General features: G+C 45.0%; 1 protein-coding gene across 2 annotated transcripts in view; it reads left to right on the top strand.

Annotated features, from left to right (window-relative positions):
* LOC118504079 (frizzled) overlaps positions 1–12,464 on the top strand; it is a 230,268-nt gene that overhangs the window by 169,450 nt on the left and 48,354 nt on the right. Inside the window, exon 5 of one of the 2 annotated variants that reach the window (XM_036038147.1) lies at positions 11,867–11,955. The exons of the other annotated variant lie outside the window; for it this stretch is intronic. Within the exon in view, the coding sequence (XP_035894040.1) occupies positions 11,867–11,940 (74 nt within the window). The 3' untranslated portion in view covers positions 11,941–11,955. Of the gene's footprint in view, positions 1–11,866; positions 11,956–12,464 lie in introns of those variants that run through there. 2 annotated transcript variants of the gene reach the window in all.

Here is a 12,464-nt window from a genome sequence, read left to right as displayed (position 1 = left end):
AATGTACACTTCCTTTCAAGCAAAATTTCTTCAGATATCCTTATTTAAATCAAGAAATGTCTTCCCAAATATATTCCCCACTTATTCCTCGCTCTTGGGATAAATTAAACCATTGACTCAATCCATTTCTAAATTAAATGAGCAATATCCTTTAAACAGCCCAAAACAGACGGGGGTAACCTGCTGACGACCCTTGTTTGTGTTTGCTTGTTTACCAAAATCAAGTTGTCTTCGGGCAAACGTGTCCCCGTGGCGTTCCTTTTCGCTTTTGTCGTCGTGCTGCTGCTGGTGCGGTTGGTCATGCAGTCCGGGTATGCAGTGCAGAAATGAAATCGCCTAACGCCAATTCACCAGTATTTAACTTCGTGACCAAAGCCGATAACTATCTGGCCGCCGGCGGAACCATAAATCAACCCAACCTCCGAGCTTCGCAGCATGTGCGTACTACATACAAAGCTCGTCTACACGAAAAGTGTGGAGGGAAAAGACTAATCGCCGCCGGACGAGCAAACAATTTGTTATCAGTTCGAATCTTGCCGCGCACGATGCTGCACGACCGCTCCAATTGTGTTGTCCGTTCGCCGGGCTGGTTCCTGTGATTTTTGGTTGGAAAATCCGATTTCTGGCCGTTCATTTATCATGACCGATGGCATACTCCTCCTCGCACGTGTGGTCGTGTGGTCTACGGCAGAAATCGAGACGTCACGCATCATGATGCCGTAGGACGACGCGGCTGTATGGCAAAGATGTTGGTTTGAACCACCGTGGCACATGCACACGGCACTGCAGTAGGGCTCGTAAACGCTCGCGATAGTAAATCTGGCAGCAATTTTGGCCACGTGGAACCGGATGCCAGAGTTCAACGCTTCCGGTGGAAGTGTATCTTCTACGGCTCACAAAACTCAACCATTCGCTGTGCGTTCACGAATCATCCCTGCTAGGCGTCTGTCTGTGTGTGTGATGATGGTGCTGCTGCTGCTGCATGGCGGAAGGACCAAATTTACCCCGAAAAGTCGACAGGAAGCTGGGCCGAAAACTCCCCTGGAATAAATAAATACCATATAAAACGGTACCGGGGGAGTAGTAAAACGTGTCCACCGGCTTACGCTGGATTTTTGTTGGCGGATGGTTGCCCTTAGTCGTCGGCTACTCCTGTGCCGTGTGTCCTTTCCCCGAGGGCGGCTGAAAGTTTTGTTGATCCGCGTGGCACGATACGTGCGGTGGGATTTTCCACGAATTTCCACCGCCTGTTTCGGAGCGGTGGGTGCACGCACACAGCCACACCAGGTACACAGGACACTGTGTTGAGTGTGTCATCTTTGTCGAGTTCTATGTTTTTTCTTCCTCTTTTTGTTGCGTTTGGTGTCGGAAAAATTCGATCGAAAAACCATTTCCCTGTCATTGTTGCCAAAACAAAAAACAAAAGCGAAACGAAACTAACGAACGCCCCCCATCCATTAGAGCTGGATGTCCGAAGGCGACGGGCGCTTTTACTGTCTGGATGGAACGAAACCGGGGGTTTGGTTGATCGTAAAAATAAAACTTGCAACAATAAAGCTCGGCTACTGCCCGAGGTAAGCAAAAAGCTGAGAATGAGATGAGGGAGTAGTACATGGTGGATGCTTTCCGTTCCACCAGGGCAGCGGATTATCAGGGCGAATCCTGGAGGGCTGCTCGTGCTGCTCACTGTCATACAAATCATGGTTATTTGAGTTTGATAATGGTTTTAGTCAAGTTGCACGACGGGTACCGATAAGGGTATGACGCGAGCGTACAGAGAGACTGTCAGATTTTTAAGTGTGAAATGCTGTTTGCGTATGTGGGAGCACTCGTGTCCACAAACGGGACAAACACTGGAGGCAATCACAGTAAAGATCATGGATTTTGGAGGTATCTTCAATACAGCGAATAACCGTATTAAAGAAATAAATTGTAAGATATAAGTCACATGTATGACCAACTTCAAGGATATCCGATGTCTTCAAACTCCAAACATTATTCAATATCTCTTGAGAATTATACCTCTCGATAGGATCTCCTTCACCATTATTCTTCTTTTTCGGACCTTCTAGCCATCTGACGGCTTTCTAGACTAATTGATAACACGTAGTTGGATAGTCAGCCCTCACCACGTGGGGAATATCCAGATGGGATTTGAACTCCAGTCTTGTTGTGTTTGATAATCGATGCCTCCAGTCTAAGAGTATGTCCATGTCTGCAGTATGAAGCAGACACATCTAAAACTTAATATTCCAGCAATGTATCTAGAGATTTCCCAGGATCTCGTACTTCCTAATCACCAGATCAATTAAATGGTCCAAGTCCTCCGAAGGATGGATTGTCTGTTATCCAGCTATCTGGTAAAATTAGACAAGGAATTCTGAAAAGGTCGACCAAAAATTACTTCCGATACATTGCAAAGAACGAAGAAGAAGGCGACGTTCTAAGATCCACAACTACTTCAACACTACAAAAACTGACGCAAGAACTTAACCTCAATCACCTTCCTCGTTTTTTCCTTCACCTCTTTCCGAAACAAAAACGAAACAATATTAGATTACAATCAACTTTAATTACTTGCTCGAATGCACTTTAATTGTTTGCTGTGTGCTTCCCATTAACTGTTATTTCGATCCCGGTGCAATGCCTCAACGGGCATTAGATTAGACACCCAGTTCAAATCAGTGCCCGTTTTTGTCCGGGGCTTCTTGTAGCTTGCTGGGAAAGCGGGCGTGACATCGCTCCCTCACTTCACCAGGCTACGTGTGTGGCTACGTGTTATCTTGTTAGACATCGAACCGAGAATGCATGTTCCACGCTCCGGTGAGACAATTATCTGCTTGTGCAAATAGAAAATTTAATAAAAACCTTCCCCCTTCCCGAGCGCACCATTCATGGGAAAGCTTCGCATTGGAGTCCTCACCGTTACCTCACCTGTGCTGTGGGCTGTGTCCAGAGGTGGGAATTTCGGGTTGGGGTAAGGCGACCGGAATGGAAAATGGTCGTGATCAGGTGGGAAAACTTGTTTTACCGAATGCGCTCAGAATAGTGTAGCAGCGCGAGCAGCATTTGGGAAAGTCTGGTCTGGCCCCGTGTCTCTGGGTGCACTGCATATTAAACCTTAGCCAACACACGGGTACTACCAGCAGATACAGCTTCAAGTGTGTGTGTGTGTGTGTCTGTGTACGCTCTCTGCTCTCCACCTCCACCAGGGTTCCCCTGTCCCCTGCCACCGATGATGACCGTTTTCCAATTAACGGCGTGCTGTTCGGTGTTTTCTCAGCCCAATCCTAACCTCCAAAAATAGCTGCCGAGTTGCCGAAGTTGCGAACCACTTCCGGGATTCTATTTTGCGAATTGTCGGCGACGTGTTAGTAGAGCGAAATTGAATTTTGCAGCTTCAGCCGCCAGACATCCTTAGCCCCTCAATATGTTTCGTCCAACCGAGACCCCTCTCTCTCTCACTCTCTCTCTCTCTCTCTTTCGTGAGAGGGTAATTGAAGTTTTAGGTTTGTTTTGAAGATTTAATTTAGTTACCAACGGCGCTCGGAAACTTATTTGCCAAAGTTATCCCTGTACAAAAACCGCGTGAAGCAGCAGCAAAAGGCGAACAGACGCAGCGACCAAAGGAGCTGTTCACCGCATCTAATCGAACCGTTGCCATCATAAAAATCGGTTCTAATTAGATTGACTCAATTTATGTGACATTTTCCTTGTGGGGGAAAGAAAAGTCCCCAGTCTCTGCTTATCCCTCTGATGATACTGTTGCCGGTTGGGTTATTTTTTCTCTCTTTTGGTGTAGATCGTGAGGACACGCTTCCAAGGAGACGAAAGTCTTCCCTCAACGCTTTTTGCGACACCACAAAGGCAATAATCGATTATCCAAACTTTCGATTATTACGACGTCATCGGCGTGGCGTTTGTGCTCGCGTGAGGGAGAGAAGATAGGAACACACGATCCGTCCGGTGCACCAACGGAGGGTGACTCTTTGTGTGCTTAAAGAGGGAAAATGAAGAAAAATAAATGTATCAAAGAATCTCTTCGTCTTGCTCCTTACTACCCTTGGGCAAATATCGTCCCGCAAAATCGCAACAAATTTGTAACGAACCAGACCGAACTCAGCTGCGTTTGCATTCCATTAGCCCACTCTAAAAGGGTCCTCTCACTCGTTAAATACTTTAACCGCTCGATGGGACAATTTTCCCATTACCGTGGTGAAAGATGTCACCCTCGGTTTGCTGCTTCTGGGGTTCGGGGAAAAACAGGACGAAGCGAGCTCTACAACTTAACGCCATGTGGAAAAGTTTTTGCCGGGCCGCAAAAATTCATTTTTATTCACATTTATTTCCCCCTTTTTCGGTGCGATTCCATTTTATATTTATCTGCTGCCCACACTGCCCGCTGAAACATGTGGGTCCACCAGCATGATGAATCTCTCTGTTTGCGTGCCGTCCCTTTCGTGCATCGGCAACACTTTTCTTTTCTTCAAAATTTTTGCCATGTCCTTCGGGCGCGTCCTCCTCCCTTTCCCTCCCGAGCTTCGTGTCCTTTTTTTTCTTGGTGACGTCCGTAACATTATAGGGGCGTAAAGGAATCAAGTTTCTAATCACAGAAAACCCTTACTCCGGAAAGTGAATCGTGGTTGCCGTGGCAACACAACGCGCGCACACTGTTAAAGGGGTTTGGATGGGTGCAAAAAGGCATCGGAAGAAAATATGTATTTTACGATGGCCCAGCTTTATGGGCGTAATTTTATTGCCCCGATACTGATGAGACGGATGGACGGATGCGTGCGGCTGGCCGTTCGTTTCGGGGAAATTGATTATTTTGTAGATGGGTAGATCGATACGGGACGATACGGGCTATCGTCAAGTGAAATGGGCACCGTCGCACACACCGATGGACATTTTATTGTCGAGGAAGGTTTGGGCCTAGATTTGTTCCGCGAACAGAAAATAATAATATTTACTGTTTGAAGTGAAGCCAATTTTTGCAATGATTTCCCAGCAAGGATTTTCCGGCTGTAACTATTGACAGCGAAACATAAAATAACAACTGCAGCAACTAACGCTTGTCTGTCACTGTCAATCAATCAAATTTGAAATAAACGCTTTATTAGCATTTCTTTTCTGATTACTGAAAAAAAATCTGCTAATTTTAAACTATGTTTACCTACACTAGTTTTATTTAAACAGTAAACGATCAGCATTTTGTTCTGTTTTTCTTGTGCTTGTAATACTAGGCGTAACGACTCAGCTGTCAAATAAATACTTAGTAATGCTTCAGCGTTATGAAGCGTTACATCGTTCGTTATTTTAACCTTGGTTGAATGGAATGAGTTGAAGCATATAATTTTGCATACGTCTTTGGCAAATTTCTAAATGACAATAGAACTTTTTTTTAAATAAATAAATATTAAACAGGTTATAAGCTTAATTTCTAGGGGTTGCTATCCCGAAAAGGAAGGGGTTTTTCCTAATTTTTCTTCCTGCCAGCGACAGCCATAAGACAGTTACGACGTTTGTTTAGCATCAATCAAAGCCCATACCCTGGGCCCATTCATGTTTGTATTGAGTTTCTAAAACCACTCATCTTGATCCACTTAGACCAAATCTCTTAACTAATTATGTGTTTCTCCAACCCGTGATACCGTTCACCATCTCCGGACCAGAGCACATATGGTGCTCCGTATTTATGTTCCATCCCAAGACCTTACTTTCTCTCACCTGTTTCGTCCAGGCGCGCATGGCCTTTTCGTATGCCAGGAAACTTCTACCAACAAACAACGGCAGACCCATCAGATAAAACAAATTGCTGTGACAATCTGCTGTCCGCTTGTATATTTTTTCTGCTGCTGCTGCTGCTGCTCTGCTTTCCTTCCACGGTCTCCACACACATACGATGTTGTACCTCTATGTCCGGGTCACGATTCGTATTGCCAACCGGTAGCAATTCATCTTCAGTCGGGCACACACACGCACACCTGAACAGCAAGATGTCGAATGCCGTAAAAAAACGCCAGCACTTTGCTGTGTGTTATAGCTGTTTATCTCGTCTCGCGGTCCGGGACGAGATGTGTGACAAGGTTGGTAGAGACAGCGATGCGGTGTACTTATGTGTTTCCTTCCCCAATATAACAGGTAGTTAGCGTCGGCGATATCAATTCATTAATTAACCTGTTTGCGATTATGGTTGGGCCGCGGGTGAGACCTGCGAAGGGACAGGGGCAGCTATTTTTATCACCAGCAGGATGTGGGCCATGTGGGTCGCCACTTAAAAGAGCGCGACGAGTTGGGGCTTTTTTTTTTGGGGGGGAGATTTTCGGATCCAGTGTAAACGGTATCCCGCATCCAGGGTTCTCCTCGCTTTTTTCTGTTATTCACTCTGCAAACATCTCTTTTTCCACGAGATGTTCGCCATTATTGGGATGGCGACGATGCTTTATGTGGTTCGTTTGTCTTTCCCGCTGGCTAGCAGTGGCATAATCGTCAGGTTATAATAAAACCACGCGCGACCAAACGATTCGGCGTGCTGAAATCAGTTGGGTCCAGGCAAGTCGTTTTTATGGGCCATTCGTTTTTGCTTTGCTCAGCCGGACGTCGACGTATCATCGTTTGAGGAGTTTGCTCTGAAGTAGTAGCACCGCGAGATGAATGTTCGCGATGAGTGGCACTTTGTTTTTGGCGGATAGGGGTTTTGCCTTTTTTTTTTTGGGTCTTTGGTGCTCTAATCAGCCTAATGGGAAATGTGAGTCGGAGCCAAATCTTGTGGCATGTTAGCACCCTAACACGGTCCTTGGGTCTTGGGCATGGGGCGGATGATTTGTGATAGATTTCGTGTTGACAGGAAGCTAGTGCTACTGCGAGCCCGAGGCACTGCGAGGCGAGGTCCACCTAATTGAGATAACTCCCGCCGTAAAGCCTCGAGAGAAAGATAGTTGACCTAGAAAATAGTCTGTCCAGAGGAGGTAACAAAAAATGCTAACAGCAGTCCAATCCGTGTCCTACAATATTTGCCTTCGGGGGTCTAATCTCGCCGTAATAATTCTTTCTTCGCTGATTTCAGTATCATCCGGCATCCTGAACGCAACTCAGCTTCTGAAATCTGAAATCGGGTCCAGTCACCAGTCACCAATAACACGCCATTTGTCACTGTGACCATTCCAAACGCTGCCTGCGAGGGCAGGTTTTTATTTCATCTACACGTTGTATCGTTATCTTTCCGATTGACTTCTAGAAAGGAATGCCCATCGTCGTCAGCCTCGAGGCCCTCGTCGAGGCTTCACATGCTACACAACGCACGTACCCTTCCTAGAATGGCTTGAAGCTCAACTTGATAGGCATTCTTGCCTAGATTCGTGGAAATGGCGAACCGAGCAGCAAATGGTTGTCAGCCCAGAGACCGATGTCTTAAAGGGGATTTCGGCATTGTTTAGAGATTACACTTTTCCAAGTGATTCTACTTCGATCTCGTTTACCGTCTTTTAGTTTCGTTTGTGACAATTTGTTTGTTGCGTTACGATTGTTAAAGGTGCTGGTGGGTTTTGAGCACGGCAAGATGAAGTTACTGATACACGAGTGATTGCTTTTAGAATGTTGCTAAAAATGTTTTGTATTATTTTGAACAAATTAAGGATTATCAACGGCTTCCATAACTCTTTACTCAAAACACATGGTTTATGAAGGGAGATTTCTTCATGATATTGAGAACTGTTCCGAAAATAGTAGGGCATATTAGTTTATTGCTATTCGATCAAAGTTCATTAAGTTTATCGTTGACAGGAAAATGAACCAATATGAACACAAAAGAACCTCGTAGACATTCGCTGCCAGCATTCCCGAAACGATCGAGCCTGAACATAGCCTTCATCGGTTTGTCCAGATAGTTGATTGAATCTCTCAAAATGTAGCATTTGGGGATATTTAATATAACTTGTTCGACGTATTAAATATCCTATCAAACCTTTTAAGAAGTGATGGTTTTGAAGATCTCTAGAAAGTAAAAACTATTTCAAAATAAAGCTAGATTGTAGAGTCCTCTAAGGCAAAATATCGTGTAAGGCTAGCTTTAGTTCTAAAATTGTCCAAAAATGACTCACACTCCATAAAAGCAACCAAGATTGACACACCAAAGAGAACAGTGTGTGAGCCCGAATAGGCTCCTGCAAAATAAAAAAACCCCAAAACTAGACCCAACACATCAAGAAGTGAACCATGACGCTGAAAACGGTTGAAATATTGGTGACTTGGTCCCGGTGAACTGTGAGCCAGCCGAATGCTTAACCCCCCGAAAACGGACTTCTGGAAAAAAATGCTCTGAAGAACGGCCAGGATGGATGAACACTCTCACGTGTGGCATGTTTGTCACGCACCAACTGGTTAAGCTGGTGGACCAAATGGCAGGAATAAGACATATGTTCCTTCTTTTTGCCGATGCCTATCGTCCATTCAACCCAATGAGGAATCCTCCGGATAAAGGGATAACGAACGTACCTGGAAGTTGGTGGGGGGTAGCCAATCGGAAAATCGACATTTTTTTATTTGCTTCCCTGCGTATGTGTGTGTGTGTAGCTTGCTCAAGAAGTGAAACAGAAGGTTAGTATCCTTCAGGGTTTTTCCTCAGTTCCGTGTGGCTGTCGAAGAAGTCGTGCGGTGAATTTTTCATAAACTCACTAGCAGGCACATCCTTTTCCTCCCCCCCAAAAAAAAAACCTGGGGAGCTTCCAAAATCGTGCCAGCTTTTCCTCAATAATGCTGACACGTCGGAAAACCTAAACTTCAACCCTCCGGCAGGGGGATGCCTACAGAAAAAGAAAAACTCCCGCGACACGAGACAAGAATCCAACTTTCACTTGTTGGAAAAGTGAAATCGATGGTGGTGGTCCCCGGGATCCTTTCTTCCAAACATTCTCTTCCCTAACGCCCCACAATACACGGACCGGAACGGGCGCAAAAAAGCGAGGAGGGCTGGCTGTGATCGTCACCTACTGAATTCCGTCGAATTTATTGTCATACGTTGTATTTCCGCTTGTTCATTCCTCGGCGCTCGGTAGTTCCCCGGGACGGATGCCTCGATATCTCTCTCCACTGTGGCCCCAGGAGTTATCCCCGAACCACAGACACACACACGGCGAGTTCGGCAGGAAACAAGAGCAAAACCACGTGCGCCTTTTGTTATGTTAAACACAGTTGATTATCATTTGAAAACGATAAATAACGTTTTAACGTCGTCAAGACGCGCGCATCGGTGTGGCTTGGCTTGATCGGGGAATCAATTTTACTGTACCATGCGTTTCTTGCGGGCCACGATGCGAAGGAAGGCATGGAGCGGCTTGGGCAAAGCTTCCCATACACTTCTGGTTTCCGTTGGTAGTATCTCTACATCCCCGGCAACACCCGGGCCAAAGTTTTCCGGGCGGTTTCATCGTTGAAAGTTTTCTGCTGTTGTTAGTTTTTTGTCAATGTTCCGCGCTCCACTTTTTGGTCTTTCGGAATAATATTTATAACTTTCTGGTTCACGTCAACCATCGACGCCCATGGTATTGCTTGCGGCGGGTGGAATAATTATTGTTTCTTTTTTTTCTCTCTCTTCTTCCAAATCTTCTGTGTGGGTTTTGTTGTGCTATTGATTATTTATACAACAAATCATCCGCTCGAGCTGTCCCTTTCATCGGAGATACAGCAGGAACTGTGGCACACACACACACACAAGCAGCGATTGGAAGGATGGGAAGTTAGATTAGTTAGTAGTTTCCTTGGAAGTCTCGGTAGGACCTGACCTGCAGGGAGGCTAATGGGAGAACAGGAAGCAAGAGACGGGCTTCCTTTAGGGTGCTCAGTGATTATTGGCCATCTGTCAATGCGTGTGTGGAATTCACTAATAATGTATCGTTTTGCTTCGTTCAACATTATTATCCATCCCTTTGCCGTGTGTGTATTTAGTGAGACTAATCATTCGGTGCACGTGATTGTTGTTTATCGATTCTTCTGCATTAATTACTGTGGTTCGTGCTAGTTAAGATGGCTTGGTGTGAAGATTTATGATATGAAGTGAGCGATAGATTATTTAATTATTTTTTTATTATTTGTAAAATTGATTTTAACGTGTTATAGTGTTTTGAGAGAATTATTGAAAATTATTTACTAGAATAAGTCTTTCTCTCTCTCTCTGTCTTCTTGGCGTAACGACCTATAAGATAATGCTTTCCATTTCTGGCTTGCTGGAGACTAAACGATACCACGTAGCTGGATGGTCAGTCCTCACTAAGGGGGAATGTTCCAGATGGGATTTGAACCACAGCCCTGCTGTATGAAGATCGGTGTCGTTTTTGCCTCTTTCACCGGGGGCATGTCTTAAAGGCATTCATGTATTAAAGATTAGACGATTAAGAAATTCAAAGCAAACTTTAACAAACAAGAGTGAGAAAATGATTTTGTCTAGAGTTCTGATAACTCATAGAGTTTCGAGTATTTAAATGAAGCTGACAGCTAACAGCCTCATACGTCTCTAACTATTATTCTAAGCTATCAACAAAACTAAACAGCTGTTTCAAAGTCCATTTACGTGTTGCATGTCATCCTTTCCCACCGAACACATCTGCTTTAAGGCATTTAATTTGCTCCAAAAACTCAATTTACCATTTGTGCAAATAAAAGCCTTATTTCATCAGAGCATCTGTCACGTACAGCGGTCCATACGAGCGACAGTTTCAGATAAGTGTATTGTATAGGCAACACATCTTCAAGAACCGGGCGAGTGTCTTTTGTGGGAAGAAGTGGAAAAGTTTAACGGGGAAAACTTTGCCACCACAACACCAAAAGCGAGAGAGAGAAATACAAACCCACCCAGTCAGCAGTATTCATAGCTTTTGGCTGGCGAATTTTGTTTTCCAAAGAAGGAAGACGCCCGTTTCGACGCGTCAGAACCGATTAGTGTCTCGACTGACAGATGTGCTTGCACATCCGTTTGTACTGGAGCACGCAAGCGGGTGTCCCCCAGCAGCAGCAGCAGGAGCCCAACCAGACTAAACTAAACGTCACTGATATAATTGTAAACATCTCAGTGACATTCTCATAACGTCACGTCGATGTGCCACTAGCACTTCTGTAGACGGAACGATCCTTGCTCTTATACTGCTAGGTGTGGATATCAACGGATGGCTATGATGATGCGCCGGTAAAGTTAGTTTCAAATGCGTCACCAGAGCTATCCTCGTACCAAAAACCCCACGCACCACAAGGACGACCCCTTTTTTGGGCCGCCAATGTCGTCGTGATGACCTTCGCTGTGTGGGATGGCGTATGTGCAATAATTTCACCCAAAAACCCCTGGCGTCGCTCGTATTCTGCCATCTGTTGTTCAGTCAGTGAATATGAGCTTTAGGTTAACTTTTTCAACCTGCCCAATGATTATCAAGGTCCCGCCGGCGGGGTCCACACCGGCCCGCTGGACCTACACGCGACACAGACCCCTGTGCCTTTGGCAGTACCCTGAAAGTCTGTAATTAAGTTATAAATTTACATTAAAGTGAGATTTATTTTAATTTTTAACCACCCGCTTCCCACTGTCGCCGCAAAACTACTGACAGAACCGTTGCGACAAAATGGAGGTTTTCATGGTGGCAAAAACTTATTCTTCCCCACCGAGTTTTGTCTGGTGCAACCAGCTGCCGGTGCCTACAATCATTACAACTGATGTCAGCAAATTTGCAGCCATTTTTAGCCATCGTCTGTTGTCCACTGGCGTCTGACGGAGAAGAAAAAAAAACGCGCAGAACAAAATAATTTTGCATGTCAGTAAACAATTAACTTTGCTATATTATTTCATCTTTTCACCCTCCCATTTTTGCTTCTCGTATCGTTACAGGTAAGCGAGTGACGACGGTCCCTTTAAAGGAACGGAACGGTCCTCCGGATATTCTGGTGAGCCAGTTTGCGTGACAGTAGCATTGACAGATGTTGTTTTGGTTATTGTTTATCATTGCTTATTTCGTCTTTATTCTTTCAAGCTTTAGCTTCAAGCTATCTCGATAAGATCTTGTATGCTCGTTGTGGTTCTTTCTCTCTCCGGTGAAGAAGAGATATTATCGTGCATCACTTGCTGTGCTTGTTGGATCACAATTACTTCCCGCGCAGTTTTGATCGCATGTAATGGAGTGTGTAAAACATAACCTCAGCGACCGACACGCTTATAATTAGGCGTGCAGATTTTGTGCTCTTACCACAAAATTTGCTTGTTGCGCACCATTCTTTGAGCAATATATCTCGATCGATGAGCAGCAACCCCTTTTCGATCGCCATGATCTTAACAAAATGACACGTCCTGGTTTTTTGCCCCCGTCTCAACACTCATGCTTACTGCAGTCACGGACCTCAAAGATCCGCCGAACAGGACAATTGAAATAAATTGCTCCCCAAAGGTGTGCGATGGTGGTGGCAACTCGCTTTGAAGGCCTTGAGTTGGA

The sequence above is a fragment of the Anopheles stephensi genome, chromosome 2, assembly GCF_013141755.1.
Source record: "Anopheles stephensi strain Indian chromosome 2, UCI_ANSTEP_V1.0, whole genome shotgun sequence".
NCBI classification, from domain to species: Eukaryota; Metazoa; Arthropoda; class Insecta; order Diptera; family Culicidae; genus Anopheles; species Anopheles stephensi.
Note: the sequence above shows the minus strand (reverse complement) of the source record. Positions and strands in the feature narration are given on the sequence as shown.